The sequence below is a fragment of the Corapipo altera genome, unplaced genomic scaffold, assembly GCF_003945725.1.
Source record: "Corapipo altera isolate COAL_440 unplaced genomic scaffold, ASM394572v1 301, whole genome shotgun sequence".
NCBI lineage: Eukaryota > Metazoa > Chordata > Aves > Passeriformes > Pipridae > Corapipo > Corapipo altera.
Window position 1 is genome coordinate 951579 of NW_020884926.1, and position 18872 is coordinate 970450.

At 46.1% G+C, this 18872-nt stretch overlaps 1 protein-coding gene across 9 annotated transcripts in view; it reads right to left on the bottom strand.

Annotated features, from left to right (window-relative positions):
- The window catches only part of PLCH2 (phospholipase C eta 2), a 69837-nt gene that overhangs the window by 27532 nt on the left and 23433 nt on the right, over window positions 1–18872 (bottom strand). For 8 of the 9 annotated variants that reach the window (XM_027657976.1, XM_027657980.1, XM_027657984.1 and 5 more), the window contains 2 exons: window positions 776–922; window positions 152–395 (listed from right to left, as the gene is read on the bottom strand). In XM_027657976.1, the coding sequence (XP_027513777.1) occupies window positions 152–395; window positions 776–922 (391 nt within the window). Of the gene's footprint in view, window positions 1–151; window positions 396–775; window positions 923–15200; window positions 15435–18872 lie in introns of those variants that run through there. The other variant, XM_027657981.1, reaches the window with a different exon arrangement.

Below are 18872 nucleotides of genomic sequence, written 5' to 3' on the forward strand. Positions count from 1 at the left end.
ACTCCTCTGCCTCTGGAAACAGGGAGTACAATGGGAACTGCTCTGAAGCTGTGAGCCTAGTGCTTACCTGTGGCAAAGCTGTAAGGAATGCCAGTGCTATCCACAGCTCTCCTGTCCTGGGAAACCCCCCCAGGCAGCACAGGAAGGATATTGGTCCCTGGTCCGCTGGCGTTTGGACAGGCTGTCCTCGTCACTGATCCCTGCCATCAGGTACTTCAGCCCCGTGATCCAGGTCCGGGCCTCCTCGGCGCTGGAGGACACCAGGTCCAGGGATTCCATGTGGTCCCCATAGTAGATGCTGAAGCAGCAGTTGGGGTCGAAGCTGCCGTCAGCATAGCGCTGGAAGATCTCCGACTGCTTCCCCTCACACACCTCCTGGATGGAGTCGATGGAGACTGGAATGACCAAAGCACAGAGCCTGTTAATGGCTGTGTGAGTGCCCCTGGGGCAGCCAGGATGGGTCACCCCGCACAGAAATCCCACAGAGAAACCCCAAATCTCACCACAAGGGCCCCAGTTCACACAGGGGCTGCCTTCTACTCATTTACAACATCCTACACCCCTGCAACCTGCACAGCCAGTAACAGCAACTTAACCCTCAGAAATCATTCATCACAAAATCATTCACTGCCCTTTAAATTCAGCGACAACACTCTTCTTGATCACCTGCCAATGGATCAACTTCCAACTGCCAAATCCTTCATGCTTGTTGTTCTGTTAGGAGGGCAAGACCCCAGAAGGGATGGGAAGGGGGAGCTCTGTGGCTGACACTCACTTTTGGCTTTCTCATTCTTGCGGGAGGGTCTCCAGCGGATGCAGGACCTGTGCTCATCCAGGTAATAGAAGCGGACCAGCCCTTTGGATCCCCCACGGAGCTTGATCATTTGGGTGCCCGCCTGCATGGAGCTCATACATCTTTCCACTGAGGAGAGAAGGGAAGAGAGAGCTCTGAGTCAGGCCTTGCTCCCTTCAAATTCCCTCTGCAGGAAGAAAACACCTCAAGCAGCTGCCAAATGAACAGTTCAAGCCACAGGATGATATTTCCTGCACTGTCTGACATAGGAGGTCAGGTACACCATCAAAGAGTCAGGAAGATTCTTGGCATCTGTGGACTTACCTGTAAATGTGGAAGTTCTCACTCCCATATTAATTGACATGGAATGTCCATATGCTGGAGCCAGCACAAGGGATGTGCCCTTCTCCAGCATCTCAAATGCTTTATCTGAGCTCCTACAACATGTAAACCTTGTGCTGGACACAGTTTTACCTGGACACTGGAATCCTTGGCCAGCAAGGTCCCATGGCTCCTATGGATTAAGTCACTGATCCTACAGATTTGCTTCCAGATGCAGTGGCAAGAACCTGACAGATTTTTCTTCTTCCCCGTCACTCAGACCCCCCCTGTCCTGGCAGAGGCCTTTCACCTGTGCTGTGCTTTGGACATCAAACCTTCCCATTCCTGGAGCTTTGGCAGCACCGCAGACAGTGCAGTGGCCTTCAAAGACCCCAGTGAAGGGGCAGCTCCTCCAGGGGCTCTGCTCTGCCCTGGGGGTCCCTGCCCTCCGTGGGAGCTGCTGCAGAGCTGAGGCTCCTGCAGGTGAAGCCCCTGGAGCTGGGCTGGGGCTCAGCCAGGGCTGGGGCTTCTTTCTGCTCTCCAGCTGCTGCAAGGACTGAGCTCAGCTTCAGTGCCAACTGCGAGCGACTGGCTCTGTCCCAGAAGAAATGCAGACTCATATTTTCTGCCAAGTCTCCCATTTATTTCCCATAGTGACAGAGCAGAGCCTGTGACCCGATTTTCCCGTGGCTTTTCTGCCTGATCTGTTTAAGTAAAATTAAAACTATTACCGTGTCAAATGTTGGGTTTTTTTTTTTTCAGACCCGGAGATGAGAAGTGTAAATTACTACTGAGATGCTGGATGGAAGAATGAAAACTAACACATGTAATACACATTCTAGTGAGTCCAGATTTATAAATAAGTAAATACAAGGAGATTCTGAGGTCAGCTCTCTTTTATCAATCTTGTCATCAAGATTAAAGATGAAACAGCGTCCAAATGAAAACATGTATTCCAAAATGCATCAAAACCAACACAATTCTTTGGTTCAAGTCCACCTCTCAGGCAAAAGCCAAAGCATCCAAGAGAAGCAAGGTAGAGGAAAAAGAAATGGGGAAAAGCACTGACATTGCTGTGCTCTAGAGCTCATCTTCAGACAAGGTCAATTAATTTACTCCAGGTTCAACATTTTGATTTGAAAGCAGGTCACTGTAATAAAAGAAAATTTAAATTTAAAGCCACAATTCTGTAGAGTATATTGTTTATGTTAATAAAATATTTATGGAGAGAAGGTGTGGAATTAAGAACAAGATAATCCCTCGTGTAATATTTTATATTTCTTAAAGCTGATCCCTTGGCTTCAATCAGAGCTGCCCTCAGACAAATCACTGTGGTCAGCAGGAATTAGTCATAAAGCCAGTGCTGGGCCAGAAACACCTCTGGGGTTCACTGTAACCTCAGACCCAAACTCAGCCCAACCCTCTCCCAGACATTTCAAAGTGTTCAACACCTGCTTTCCTTCCAATTCAGAAGATAAATATTTCTCAAATTTACTGAGATAATAATCATGGAAAACTTAAACTTATTTCACAAGGTCTATAGGGTTTTGGGGGGGAAAAATTGTCAAAATAGCTAATAAAAGAATTTCTCTTAACACTAATCACACAGACTTCAAAATCACATTAAATGTCCAACTTCTTCTTTGGAAGTTATAGCAGTAAATAATCTTATTTGAAGAAATGAGGGAGAAGTACCAAAGATCACACCTGGTACAAAGCAGAAAATAATAAAGCACCAAAATAGAAGCACACTTTATGTAACACACATTTGCTTTGCTTTCACATGAAGTCAGAATATGCTCCTTGCTGTTAAAATTTTAATAAGCATCCTTGGACTGCTTTTCCACTGCAGCTGTTCATTCTGTGGCAGGATTTGTCACCCAAAGCCACCCCAAGCCCCCAGCCCCTCCCAGCTGCCCTCCTGCAGCTCCAGCTCAGCTGCACTCTGGGCTGGGCTTTGCTGATCCTCGATGGCAGCGAAGGTTTGGGGACACCCTGAGCCCAGGTCTGGTCCCTGGTCCTGCCTGAATGGTCAGACCCAATGCTCCAGTATCTGTTGTGATCTTTTGGGGTTTGGTGACAAAGGAAAGCACAAGAAATCTCTTCCTGCTGTGTCAGAGCAGCAGCTTTTCAGGTTCCTCCTGATGCAGGGTGGAGCAGAACCCAGGAGGGGATGCAGAGGTGTCTGCTGGGCAGCCAGACCAAGGAGACTGAGGTGGAGCAGGGAAACAGAGCCTTCCACCCCCTCCCCTGTCTGCAGCACTGAAAGTTCAGAGCAGAAAAGAAATAAAATCCTAGTGGTGCTTACATCAAACAGAAAATCACCTGTTTTTTTCTGAGATCCTTCCCAGCATGTAAATGAGAAGAGCACACTGCTGAGAACACAAGCTGAACTGCTTCTCCTCACCATTGTTCAGATTACTTCTGTAAGGATCCATTTCTACTCTTCAAATAAAAATCCCCCAGTCTTGCAATGAATCATTTTTTTGGAAGAAATGGCTCCTATCTATCTTCAATTAAGGCTTTTCTGTTTTCCACTTCATTAGTGCCTTTTTTTTTTTTTTTTCAGAATTCAGCTTATGTTCAGTTCTCTTCTAATGAGTTGCCTCAATTTGCATCTGGACAAAACAGGCGTGGAGAGAAGATGGATCTCTGTACTGCAGCAAAGAGCACTGAGAGAGCAGAGCAGGGAACAGAACCGTGGAACATCCAGTTCCACACGGGACTGATGCAGCAAGAACATGTTCAGGGACTCTTCATACTTCTTAGTACCAGCTAGAGTTACTACACAAAGTTTTAAAGTAGCAATAAATAACAAAACTACTCAAACCACAAATCCCTACAATTTGTCCTGAAACAAGGGGCGAAAAGAGACCAACTCCCTGCCTATTGTTAGAAAGATGTTCTAATGTCTGCAAACTGATTATTTATGGTTCGGTAGCAGTATTGTCTTCTAGGAGGTTTCTGGGTTTGATGTAAAATGTGTGAAGGAGTGGGAGTATTTTAGCATGTGGGGATGGAAAGAAGTCAGAAGGATTGAGTCACTGAGTATTTTTGTACACGGACCAGTTTTGTCAAAAGAGTCACGTCCCAGGTCCGAGCGGCCCCGCGCTGTGCCCAACACACCTTGGCCCCAGGAACAGGGAGAGGGCAGCACCAAACACCCCGTGGGCTCTGTCCCAGAACACACCCTGGGGGGATGCACCCCTGTGTGCTTCACAACAACCCCTCTCCTAAACAATGCAAGGAGAGAAGGTCAGGTTTGAGGGACCCCTTCCTCCTCGGGGCCCCCCGAGGCTGCGACAGAGCCCAGAGAAACCCCTGTGGTGCACGAACACCGGACGGGCAAGTTGTCCCCTTAAAATATCCCCAAACCAAAACAGCCTTCCCACACACAGACAGAGGACTCCCACACTTGTCACACATTCAGCACTGCAAATCCATTGAGGAGATAATAATTGCCCCATTTTTCAAAAGTCTCGCTGGAAATGGTTTCGCAGCCGTAAGCGGCTCATCGGGACGTAAACCCCAGAGCTGGCTGGCCCAGCTATTCCTGCCAGGAATATCAGCTGCACTTTAGGCAGGAGGCATCAAATATTCATGAAAATAAATACATAAATATAAGAATATGAAAGCACATCAAATATGTAATACACATATGTATAATCTATACATCTATATCACATATCCAGTACAGGGTGTTGGGAATCCTGTTCACTGAACAGTCAGGAAGATGTTTTGCCAAGGCTGCAGGTGACCTGTCTGTGGTGTTCCTGGCCCAGGTACACCAGGCTGACTCGCATCGTTACACTGGATCCAATTAAAAATCAGGCCCCATCCAACCTCATTAATCTTCATTTCTCTCATTTGGCATCCCTCCAGCCTTGTAAGCAGGTCCCTCTCACCTTTTAAACCAACCATCCTATTCCTGGTGTAAGAATTTTCTCCCCCTTATTGGCTCTCACTGGCTCAAGCCTCACTGAATGCCAGGACTCTCTGCTGTTCACTGGCCAAAAAAATCTGGAAGTGTCTTTGGAAAAGAAAATTTCTGTATAATTCTGCCAGCAATGGTTGGGACAGTGTCCACAGTGTACAGGAGATAATGGGAGACTGAATCCATCCCTAAGGCGCACAATCCCTAATAAATGAGATGTTAATGGGAGAAGAGATGCTCCTAATCCTGTGGAAATTAGGGTGCTTAATTGGAGGGCAGGCTGTCAGCTCTCCAGCCCTCAGCTCAGACTCCAGCAGCCATCTGGGCCCAGCGAAGTGCACAAGCACAGTAGGATGGGGTTTCTCAACCTCTGCTATAATTCCCAGGTGTTTCTAAGCTATCCATACCTGCAACTTCCTCACTAAGGACAATCTGTGACTGGTGAAGCTGAGAGATAAGTGGGACAAAAGAGGGTTCCAGAGGAACGGGTGGCTCTGGTCAAGGCTGCTCAGATCTCCTCACTGCACGTGCATGAGTGGCTCAAGAAGACTGTTATTAAAGTGCTTTTCTCCAGCCACCTCCAATTGGGTTTGCTGGGTTTGTTACCTATTTAAACAAAAGGCTGCTAGGAGGGGACCCGAACAGGACCCTTCTCAGAGAGCCAGAGAGCTTGAGAATTTTGTGAATCAGGATTCAGAGAACAACCTCCCAAGAGCCCACTGACCTGCTGTGGGACAATACAGCAGAGATACTTCTAAACACTCATTAAAAAAACTCTAAACTACAAATACTGCCTGAAAAATCAACGTGTTAAGAGGTGTACAAGGCCTGGCAGAGAACAAACCTAACTCCCTGTGGGTAAGGAGAGCGAGACAGATTCTATGCAACAGAAAATTTCCAAAGGCCTGCACCTGTCAGAATGTACAACTTTGCTTTAGCTTTTCCTGAGGAACAGGAAGAAATCAGTAATGAAGTTATAAATGAGGGGTTGCTGAGGACAGAAAGAGCTGCACTACCAGCCACGAAACACAACATTGCACTGAGGCTGCCTCACATCCTTCCTCCTTTTCCTCTCCCCCACTCTGCTGCTGGGCAAAGGGGTCACTACCTCAGATTTAAACGGGAAAGCTTCCAAGGAGTTCACTGAAGTGCCCAGGGCCCAGCCTGCACCTTACCAAAGTGGCCAATCTTCCACCTCGGGGAAGCCACGATGCTGCCACCAACCCAGAAAAAGTCTTCGGCCAGACGGGCCACCGAGAACTTATTGTGGAGCAGAGGAGACCTGGAGACATCCCTGTCTGAGAACTTATTCCAGAGCAAGGGAGACTTTGGGACATCCTTATCTGAGAACTTATTCTGCAGCAAGGGAGACCTGGAGACATCTCTATCTGAGAACTTATTCCACAGCAAGGGAGACCTTGAGACATCCATGCCTGAGATGAGCTGACAACAAGCACCGACGGCCTTGGGAGGTATCAAGGTTCTGTAGCACACGTTTTCCATGTAACAGCATCAAAATGTTATTGGGGAAAAAAACCAAAATGACAGGTGATTTCCAAAATCCAGTGGTATTTTTCAGGTTGTTACAGAACAGTTTCACAGTAAATTTAGGCCTCCTTCATGCTCCAGACTTAGAATATTAAAATCCCAGCAAAATCCTTTGTATTCCGTGGGATGTACCTCTGTGTCTGCTCCGGAGGACTGGGGGGGTTTCAGTTCAAGCATTTAAAGAAGACACATGATGGGCACTGGCAGGGCCATGAGGCAGTTTGGCATGTAGATGAATCCATTTCTGGACAGCAAGTCCTCCTGCTGATACTCTTTTTCCTCTGGTACTTTCCCAGCTGCATCCATCAGGACATTACAGCAAGTTAGAGTTGTGGCTCCTCCAGCCGATTCCTCCTCCCGATTCCTAACAGAGATGACCCTTCTCTCGGTTTGATTTCCAACAGATCTGCAAGTCCCACCTCCTGAGAGTCTACCTGCTCTTCAAATCCAGCCAACAGCATCCACTGCAGCAAATAAATGCAAAGTTAATAGCACAGGCCATTTCCCTCTCTGCCTTCCTGAGCCTCCCCTGCCTTTCACTGGGAATCCCTCCAGGTGCATGAGCTCTTCAGTCTCTTTCCAGGTCTGGAAATAAAAGAACAATCACATCTTCTTCTCATACAGCTCTTCAAGGTATCATTGTACCAGTCCTCCTCTTTTCTCTGAAGGGTCTCCTCAGTGTTTCAAGGGCCATGTCTGATAACAGAGAGAACATTTCTCTCCAGGCAGCAAAAACCAGATACGATGGAAACACAGCAACACATGTTTGCTTCAAATCCTAAATCCATCATACGCACTAATCCTAAAGCCGTGCTCCTGCCCTATCCCGTCAGGGGATTTAGGTGACACGGTACAGCTGGAGGAAAAAAAAAAGGTATAAAAAAATGCTTCCTTCTTCTTCTTTTTCTTTTTCACTTTCTCCTCCTTCTCTGTCTTTGTTAGAAGCATCTTTCCATCTCACAGCCTATTTAGGAATGTCTTTGCCAGCTGACACAGCCCCTGGAAGAAGCTGTTTAAGGCACAGCCAGGCAGCTCCACTGCTCAGAGAAACTGCTGCACCAGAGCCAGGAGCAGTGAGGGGCTCCAAAACTGGCAGATAAAGCAGGTAAGGATTAATTTCTAGAAAGCACCAAGTCATTACCTCGTTCCATTTGAAATGCATCCATCAAACTCCAAATACAGCAATCTGTCACTCAGGTTATCACAACCTCTTAAGCTACATTAAGTTTTAAGCACAATAGACAATCGCTGTTGCCATCTGGGATCTGTACAAGGAGCCTCACACGCTTCTACCCTGACGAGCTGAACACAAATTGCCCGTTTAAAAACACATTCATTAAGTGCTTCCTACTCCTCCTTTCAGAGTTTGAAAAAGCTTTAGAGTAGTTAATTCTAGAGATGATTCACTCTCAATTAGAAGTTGTTTATTTTACCACCTATGCCCAGAGTTCTTATATTAGGCTGGACTTTGAGTTTAACCACAGATTAATTCCAAAGAACGCCAGGCTGGGTCTGCACCAGGGCTCAGCAGTGCCAGTAATGCCACGGACACTCTTGCCACAATTTATTCCAACTCTTCAACCACAGCCTTCCATCCTCCCGAGGCACCTTTCAAGAGTAATTTAGTGCAATGACTGCAAACTGTCATCAGGGGAAGAGCCTGTAAATGCTCACAAGCACACATCCATCCCACAGAAAACTGCTGCCCCGGAGGGGGGAACCCGGGAAGCTTCATTCCAAAGATCCTGGTCCTTTCTTCAGGTGGAGCAGGGGCAGGATGGGACCTGAGACCTTTGAGCTTCATTGCCTGCTCCATCACATACTCTGAATTTCCTAAATAAATTCAAATATTCGTTCTGCCAGGAAATCCTAGAGCCTGCATTAACCATTGATGTGTTATCAACCTGGGGACACAGGAGAGGGAGAAAAAGAGTGAAATGTAACTCCCATTGCAGCATTGCCCAAGATATTAGTTTACAGATTAGAATTAGAATTCTGCACAAGCAGGACTTCAAATGTGAGTTTGGTTTTATGCCAGTACAGAGAAATGCCAGTGATTTCTAGCACCAGAAAAGAAGAGCTATTTCAACATTAAAGTTAAAATTAGAAAGGTTAATTTAAAATCCTTTTAGTTGACACTATCAATCCATCCTTCAGGTCTCCCAAGAAAATGATCATGCAAGCAGAGAGAAATAAAATCTTCTGGAAAGCTCCTCTGTTTATTGACTGTGATGGATCCTGGACAACAGTGTGGAAAAGCCACAGGAAACAACAAAGGGTTAAATGGGACACAATCCCTCTCCCAAGTCTTAAGCACACTGAGCTGAGGACTTAGGACCTAAGCCTACTGAAATGGGTTTCTATTCTTGCCTCACTTGACATCCTCAGAGAAATCTTGCTCACCTGACACAACATGGAGATTAAAGACTTCTTTCCACAGCGCTTCAGGAACTTATTATTGTCTGAGTGTAACAAAGGCTTTTCATGCCACAAGAAAAGGTTTGAAAACCAGCAGTGCCTGAGTCTGCAGGCTGGCCTGTGGCTCAGCTAAAAATGGAACTGGGAACACTTGAACAATGCTGGGATGTCAGAGTCTTGCCAAAGAAGAGCTTTGCCTCGAGAATGCCAGAGGAGCCAGACTCCAGCCCACACTGAGCATCTGCAGGAGACACAGGAGCACAACACACACATGGTTTGGGAGGTGGAGAAAAGGAGCAAAATGGAGATCCTCCTGAGACAAGTGGGGTTCTCATTAATGCCATCCACCAGGAGGGAGGGATTCCTTTCCAACATGCACACTTCACTGCTGAGGGATGGGAGAAGGGCTAACAGTTCTGGAATACGAGGGGAAACAGCTGCAGCCCTCAAAGTGGAGAAACCAAAACTAAAAACTTCAGTATCCTGATTGCCAGAGACATTAAATATTACAGAGCTGATGGTGTATTTGCCCTGTAAATCCACAAGGATTAGACCTGTACCTTCACAGCCATGCACTCCCTTCACCCTTCCTTGGACACACTACAGACCCAGTTCACCAGATTAACAAAGTGACCTCGGCACAAGAGGTTGATTCTAAAATACTCCTGGGCAGCTATCAGTGATACACTCATGAACTGTAACACAGCTATCAGTGATACACTCATGAACTGTAATACAGGCATCAGTGATACACTCATGAACTGTAACACAGCTATTAGTGATACACTCAGGAACTGTAATACAGGTATCCCTATTTCCCATCCAGGGAAATCTAACTCCTAATGGTTGTAGAAAAAAAAAAATAATTGGCAACTCACAGCAGAAGTCACCAAGTACAAGGAGGAAGCAGAAGGTTTCAGTGCCATCTGGCACATGGCCAGTTATCTGTACTCTCCCTCTCACTTGCTCTTACCATCCCCAGAGCACCGGCTGGGACACAACCTCATCCCAACTGTGCATAAGCTGCCTTTTCCCTAATTCCAGCACAGTTCCACTCCCCTGCCCTCTGACCTGGCCACAGGCAGAGCTGCAGGCTATTCCCAGCCATCTGGACAGCACCTCTAAGCACAGTAATCCACCCTCCAGATTAGAGCTGCACATCTTGCCCGCAGCAAGTGGAATGCAGGTTATTCACTGCATGAGGCTTCTCTGCCTCACCCACCGTGCTCCAAAGCTCAATATTTGTGCACTGGCTCGGAATATACTCCTCAAGTGGCTCACTTGGACTGAAATACATCTGTCTGCAGCGTCCATCAGTTTGCAGGGCCCCTAATTCCACTGAGATGAGCAGCAGTGGCTGTGCCAGCCATGTCCTGGTGCATCCTTTCCATACTGGAATTCTCAATGGCCAAGGCCTGAGGCAGCTGTTTTAGACAACCACAGCCATGAGCATTCCCAGGTCTTCCCAAAACTGTTTAATAATTTGCATTATTATAAAATGAACTGATTGTGAAATCCCTTAAATGACTTCATTCAGTTGGAGGGATATTTGTGGAACTGGGACCCACCAGCAGCACCAATGTAATGACAACAATTACTCTGCCTTCTGCCATGATGGTTGGTTCTCTTGGGCTCATCTGGAAAAAATGATGCAATTATTTTAATTAAGTGAGGACAGGCCTTGTGTTTTGAGCTGTTGAACTCTTCTCCCTGAAAAGCTGCAATAATGAAATTGTGCTGATTGTAGAAAACGTCAGCATAAAACAAAGATTTTAAGACTATAAATGTTGCTCTAAGGTCACCTTGTCTCCAACCTCTGGCTTGTAAAAGACAATGTCCCTACACACTTAATTGAAATAAGAACCTAAACTCTTTACATTTAAAGATCTTTCAGCACTTGACCATCTGTTCAGTGACATGGGCCATAAACACAGAGAGGGAGATTAGGGCAGGTTGGGAGGGAACAGATCCATCAATGTGATTGCACACCTTCTAGGAAAACAGCTCTAAGAATTCAAGAATCCGAGGCAAAAGGGGTACAGGAGAACCAAACAGGTGAAAGATGTTCAGAAAAGACACCTGAGACTGAAATACATCACCACAGATTGATTTTACCCCCAAATTTTTTGTCCATATTTGGGGTGAATTTTAATATAATCTGTAAAAATTCAGAATTTTTCTAGACCTCCCTTTTGTGCCATGTACATTTTAAAACAGGTGACAGACTCTTCTTCAAATATATTCCAATTTCATGAAAGATGGAAAGAAAGGAGCTGCACTGACTCTAGGAACAAGCCAGGCTCTGTCTTCATTCAGTGCCTTTCTCAGCTTCTGTGGCACCCAAGAGACAGCCTTATGAGGCTCTACTGGCAATTTTCCCTTCAAAGATATATCACTCTGCAGAACCCAGCATCTGTAAGTCTTAGAAACCAATGGTAGCTCCTTTTGTAAGCTTGAAAGATGACCATAACTGTGGTTCTCTTCAGGCAGGAACCCCCTGCTGTAACCCCTGAGAGGGGAGATTACCAACAACAGAAGCACAGTTGCGCAGTGAGGGCACCTGCTGAGCTGAGCCCACAGCAGGGTCAGGGACTGGAGCTTATTGCCCGATTTTATTTGGTCTTGGATCCAGTGTGGTTCAGGTAAACACTCAGGAAGTGAAGTAATTGCTCCTGGGCTCCTCTAGGAAATGTATTTCTATCTTCTGCTGTGGCCTCCAATATGCACCTCAGTTTGAAACAAAGCAGCCTGACAGATTCATTTCCCCCCAGGGATCAGAGCAGAAGATAAGCAGGAATTGAAGGCTGATATGAAAGAGTCAGCTCACTGGCTAGACTGGGAAAATGGGTTCTCCAGAAAACATTCCACGGAGATCCACATCTAACAGTGGTTCTGGACTTTGTTCAGTGTGGGCTGGTCCACGTTCACTCCATGTCAGGCCAGAAAATTTAGTTTCTCTCTGCCACATAATGTCTTTAGACCTGCAGAGGCCAATATTGATTATCCCTCCTTCTGCAATTCCCTGTAATGGGAAAGCTTTCCCTTTTGGGTAACTGAATTCACATTCCCCCTGCAAATGATTGTCAGGGACAGAAGGGATTTGAATCACAGGAATCAGCCCATACGGTATCAGTTAATTTTAAGTTGGTCACTTTGCAATAACATGACATTTTCTTTGCAATGCTTCTCTCCCTTTTTTTTTTAATCCAACTGAAGATGAGGCATCTGGAACCCACCTCTAATTGAGGGTTAGACCAGCAGACCCAGTGAGGGCATCATTAGTGACAAGGCAGGAAGAGTGGCTGTGATGTTGGGGAAGCAGAGAACTCCTGAGTGTTGATCTTTCCCAAAACCTGTTGCAGTTTGGAGGCTGAAATTCTGCTGCTCCAGCTCATGAGCTGTTCCACTGGAAGGTGTTTGCCAGCTGTCACATTCCTGAAGGACTTTCCCAGACAAGATGCTTCACTCAGGGCATGGCCTGTTCTTCTCCCAGTGGCACTGACAGTATCCAAGTCTCCTTAGGGATAGATGAACATTCCAGAATCACTGGGAGCAAGTCATTGTTTGGATCATCATCCATGACTGTTCAGCTTCTAGGCAGCCAGAACCCCTTAGAAAAGGAGACTGGCAAGTCTCCAGAACACTGAAGTGTTGAGAGCCAGGGTGTTGGTGCCTCTCACTAGGAATGTTTTAATAGTTTAACAAATGACTTCCAGGGGCTTTCATATCCTATGGAATCACTGGCTCCAGTTGCATCACCACTGGTTTAAGTCAGAGGAGAATCCCATTTCCTTTTAACGCTACAGGTGACAGCAAGAAGGTGGAACCCTCAAAAAGAACCTTCATTCAGCTCCCTGCCTGCAGCTGCAGCTCATGGAGCCTTCGTCCTTGGAAGTTCCCCCCCTGGTTTTCCAGGTGCCTCCATTCCCTGGCTTAGGAGGACACCGTCTGGCAGAGCCCCCGGGCTGGTGTAACCACACACACTGAGCCCTTCTCAGCCTCCCTGACTGCAGCAAGGAACAAACCTGAGTAACTGCTCCAGGGATGGTCCTCCAGGGACACCCTCAGGGACAGCCCCTCTCTCTCCGACCTGTTCCCAAGCTGGAAGCTGAACCCAGCAGTGAGAAGCCAAAAGGACTTTGGGTGACACAGTTCCTGCTCCATCACACCTTCCCTGAGGACACTGTCTGTTTAAAGTGCAAATGGATCCACACAGGTACACCACGTTTCAGAGGACAATAATTAGATGAGGAATACTCAGAGTGTCCCATCCCGACATTTTCAAAACCAAACTATTTTAGTTTTCAGCCCTGAAACACCTCTGTTGGAAAATGCCATCAACAGAAGTATGTTAATGGATTCAAACCGACAGACACTGGGTTCACATTGGATATTGGGAAGAAATCCTTCCCTGGGAGGGTGGTGAGGCCCTGGCACAGGTTGCCCAGAGAAGCTGTGGCTGCTCCATCCCTGGGAGTGTCCAAGGCCAGGTTGGACAGGGCTTAGAGCAACCTGGGCTGGTGGAAGGTGTCCCTGCCCACGGCAGGGGTGGAACCAGATGAGCTCTAAGGTCCTTCCCAACCCAAACCATCTGTGATTCCATTATAAATGTACCATTTTGATTAACTCAGTCCAAAACCTGGGAATTTACAGGTTCTGAAGATTTAAGAAAATCACCCTCTTTCATTGGAACAAAAAAAGTTCTTGCACACAGGAAATAGTTTCTCTCCCCATTCTCTCTATTTAGCATCCAGTTCAATTAAAGCTTCCATGCTTCCAAATCTCCAGCCTCTACTCCAGCAATATGGCACAAGTAAATAAACTCTTCTGCCAAGCTTTAAAATCTGCTTTTTTGCTATTTAAATAAATATTGACGATGCCCAAATGCATCTCATCATCTCTGCTTCGTTCTTAACAAGTCTCAGAGGAAAATATTGGTTAACATTTTCCTGTTGTTCTGATGCAGACTGGGACCCTTTGATTAATTACCTGAATGGTTTGCATAGTTCTCAGAATCATTAAATACGTCACAGACTAGAAGTATTATTGGATTTAATATTATTTTTATCAATATATAAAATAATTTCCAATATGGTCACAGAACACAGAAAAAATAATGGCCATTTCCACGCACAACTGGAGCTTTTTCTATGTGATGTTTTCACCTAGAAATGATTTTTAGGAAAGGAAAGAGAACTTTAATGAGTGTGTCCCTCAAAAGACATGGCAAGGGATCTAGGAATGTGGGAGTGAGTATTCTACAGCTGCAAACACAGGGAGTGAGGCTCCTGCTCTGCATCCCCACAGACACAGGGCTGTCAGAGCAGGACCCAGAGCACCCAGAGCGGCTTTTCTGAACACACAGAACTGAACACAGCCCTCTTTACTTGTTGCATAACTCCTGTAAAACCACATGCCTAACAGGCACAAGATACAAAATGCACAGAGACAAGCTGGGCATTTGAGTCAATTAAAATACATCACAGGGAAGGGCTTCTCTCTCTGGGCTTTTACTCAAGAAATCAACGAGGAAATAAAGCTTTTAAAAATAAAACCTGGGCTTTTGAGACTCGGTCCTGAATCCCTAGGATTGCTCAGGCATCCATCAGTGCAGGTCTGAGCTCCAAGTTGAGCATGCAGGACACTGCAGCACAGTGCTCCAGCTCCAGCATCCTCTGACTTCAGCCCTGCCTTGAGCCCGCCAGGGACAACTTCAACCCCGACTGACTCTGTGCTCTCTTGCTGGATGGGTGTAAAGAAACTACACCTAATGAGCAGCAAATCACCTGCTTTTAAAAATTAAAACAATACATCTGACTTCACAACAGCACTGGAGTGTCTCTTGCCTCTCTCCCCATGTGGGTAGCAGAAGGTCTCTGGTTAAAAATAGAAAGCCTTTCTTCTGGTGGGAGCAGAGAAGGAACATGAACATACCTGGTGTGCTCCTTGGCTGCACTTTTCACGCAGGAAGAAGCAGCCATTAGAGATACATTCATTATTTAAGCTTTGTGGTGATAGGAGGCAAAGGTACAGCAAAGGCTCCCTTAAGAAACTGCTCAGTTTGTTTCAAGCATTTAAGTTTGAATAAAAGACAAGTGCCCAAAGAAGCTTTGTAAACTGCACTTTTCTCCACAGCAAAACTAATTTCCCTCGAAAAGGGTGATTCAAATAAACATTTTCCCTTACCTTTCTCTGGGCTGAGGCATTTAATTGTGCTTGCATCATCCATATTCCAGTGAGAGATTCAAGTGAAGACACCAGAGGAAGCAGCACAGACCATATGCACATCCCTGGGATCTCAAAAGACTCTTTGAGAGGATGAGGAGGGGAGCACTGCCCGTGTGTCTCTAATGCAGCATCCCGAGGTTCCCAGGGAAGCTTCCTGCCTCTGGGCTGAGCAGGCTCATCCCTTATTCCCTGTTCAGTAGTGGATCAGGAGCTGCTGACAGGTAGAGAGCAGCGCAGGAGCTCAGTGAGTGTTCCCAGCCCTTCCCTGCAACCCAAGTGTTCAGCCACCTGGGATAACCGGCTGTTAACTCCTTGCTTCCCTGCTCTCAGGCAGGATGCAGGGATGTCTTTTGCTTCACTCCTTCAAAAAAAGAACTCCAGGCAAAACTTGTGGATGTCAGGAAATAAAGGATAACTCGCTTTTAACTCCTCTGGGGTGCATTGCATTCAGCAGGCAGCAAACACCAGTGGGGTGCTGCTTCATTTAAGCAGGAAAAGAAAATAATTTTTTCTTTTCTTATTAATGCCTCCCCTGTGTCCCTTCAGCATGATACACACTTATGGGATCCTCCCAGACTCTCTCAAGTTTAGAAAGCAAGTCTACAGTTGCTGATAAAAATAGGCAAGCTGTTCTCTTTGGGCTTCTCTCTGATTTCTTTTCTTGGCAAAGACCATGTATTTCCCTCCTTTTTTAACTTGCAAGGAAATATTAACACAGAATGAATGGGAAACGTCTGGGAAACAATACCCATTATTGTACCCTGTGTCCCAAAACACAACACATGAGGAGGCAGACACAGACCTTTGAGTTCTGTCTACATTCTGCAGCAGAATTTCAGCATCTTCATATGATGGTGCTGCATAGAAGTTCCAACCAGGAACAGCTCCTGCCTGTCCTATGTGCCACTGAAATACACAGGGTAAAAGAATTTATGCCTTTGAGGATTTGAAATCTAAATAAACAGGATTGATAAAGGACTGGAAAAAAATTATTCTCTCCTCTGTTACAGCTGGATTGTCCTGCTGTTTTAACTCTATACCATCAGAATTCCAGAAAGATCAAGATCTTTGCAAGATCCAACACAACCCCCCCACAATTTTCATTTAGACACAAATGCCATGGTCCTTCCCATCTTAGGAATGATTTCAGGATTTGGCTCAGGTCTACTTTCAATAAAACATTATTCCATTTGTTTAGTGGTTTCCAGCATTAGCTGTGATCTCATCTCCTGAGCAACCCATCCAGGAGCACTTATTCCAGGAGCCTCTGGGGCATCATATATTTACACCACATTCCATTTGGGCTATTCCTCCTGCATCCACTGCACTTCAGAGTCAGCTTATCTGGGCCAATACTGCAGAGAATATTCCAGGTTTATCCTAAAAGTAACCCCCTTTCTGTGCCACTGTTCTCATTTCCTGGAGGAAGTGCAGGTTATCACCACATCACTGCCTCACTTCGAAAGGGAGAAGCCAGGCAAGTACCGAGGCCCAGAAAATGCCTGCAAGACAACATCTCTGGGGAACACTGGGACAGGAAACCTTCCCACTGCAGGCTAGATTCAATACACTGCCTGGAGACAAATCTCCAACACCATCTATTCCTTAAAACTTGATCAAGAGACACAGCAAATGCAAAGATAACAGCTAAAGCTTATCAACCAATTCACTGATTAGCCCCTCAAATTGAGCAAAGCTTTACCACGTTATACTTCCTTTAAAAAGAAAAATATATTCACTTGTGAGACTATAAGAGATTCGGCACCAGTATCTGGGTAATGTGTGACATCAATTTCATAAAATAAAAGGTTTTATTTCTCTGGGAGTTTTCTGCTGTGCAGTTAGAACAGGGTCACAGAACAAGTGCCAGAGAAACATTTGAAGGCATTCACAGCACATGCAAATTTTCTGAAGTAAGGAGAACACAGACTGTGCTATCACAGAGACCAAAGCAGTTCACATTAAAAGAATCTCTCACTCCAAGTAACAAGTAGTTTAAACCACAGGAGATTTCCCTATGAGAAGCCAATATGCTGACTTGAAATCAATGGCAAACTTTGATCTGCCCTTTGTGGACTCAGATTCACACCAGAAGTGCATAAGTGGCAGGGAAAGGTCACAGCACTTCAATTTGGAGAGCAAGAACAAACCTCCACTGTTGTCAGATCCATATTATCCAGAGCATAGCATGCCCCAATTCCTTCACTGCCCATTCCCAGCTCTCTGGTTCTACCAACCAGAGTAGAAGAGTGACTTGTGGTGTGGTGCTGTCACATCACAAAGATTTAGGTCCTAAGAAGGGACTAAAAGGGGCCAGGAATTCTCTCAATTCCTACTTTCCCAGCTATGCAGAGAAAGCAGGATGTGATGTTGGAAGAGCTGAGCCATGATGTGCCAGAGCTCTGCTCTTGCTGTGGGGATGCCCCTGGAAGTCACAGCCAGCCCCAGTAGTGTCCCCAACACTCACTGGGGTGCAGCTTCATCCCATGGTGTGACCCACTGGCAGCTCCAGATCCCCAATCCAGAGAGGACACAGGTCCCTCACAGATCACTGCCACAGATCACTGCCACAGCACCATCCCACTGGGAAGGAATGGAGCACTTCCAGAGCAGGAGCACAAACTCCCTAAGCTCCAACTGCTCCCCCAGCTCTGCCTGGTGACAGTGCCACACACTCTGGGGCTGCACTGTCACCTAACTACACACTCACCTACACACACATCCTTCATCCCAAGGCTCCAGCTGCCACATTTGATCACACTCTTAAGACTTATTTCCTGATAAAAGAGCACATCTTACTGCCCAGCCCAGGGGAGGAGTGTTAGCACTGCTGGGGACAAATGGGAACTGCAGCACAGGCACGTTCCAGCACAGGAGAGACAAAGTGGGCAGTGGAACATCCACAGCTCCAGGGACGTCGTGAACAACTCGGGAAAGCCAAACCCTGAGCCCTCAGTGAAAGCCATCAAACTCCATCCAGATACTTCCCTGTCTCACAATCCGTGGCATCACTTCAAGACCTTCTATAAATCAACTTCAACACATGTGGGTGGCTGCTCTTAAGTTTTTGTTCCCATAGTTACCAATGTGCTTTGCCACAGAAGAGAACAGCAGGTGGCAAGACACAGAACAAAATCACCATTCTTTTAACATATGAAGAGTTGGGAAGTTTCAAATTAAGGTTTGATTGCCAAATGTTTACAGACAGTTACCAAGACTAACACAACCAGATTAGAAAACTACAAGATCCTTCCATACATTCGATCCTGAGCTGACAGTAAATTCCACAACATCCAGCAGAAGGATGGATTTCCGGTCCTGCACCAGATGATGCTGGGGGATGCACAGTCTAGTGCAGAAATAGTTTCCTCTTCTTTTCTGCAATTTGAAATTCTCCCCAGTTGCCTGAGCTACCTTCACATGTGCCTTCTGCAGAGAAGAGGAGAAGCCCAGCACACTGTGTACAAGACAGGTTTCTCCAAATAAAATTATCTTTGTGGGGTAGAAACAGTAAAACCAACCAACAACAGTCTGTTCAACCAAAACAACAATTTCCTTGAAGGTTGCTATCAAAACTCTCACAGCTTGCAAGTGATACCTTCTCCAGTTTCAGCTCAAACAGGGGGCAGA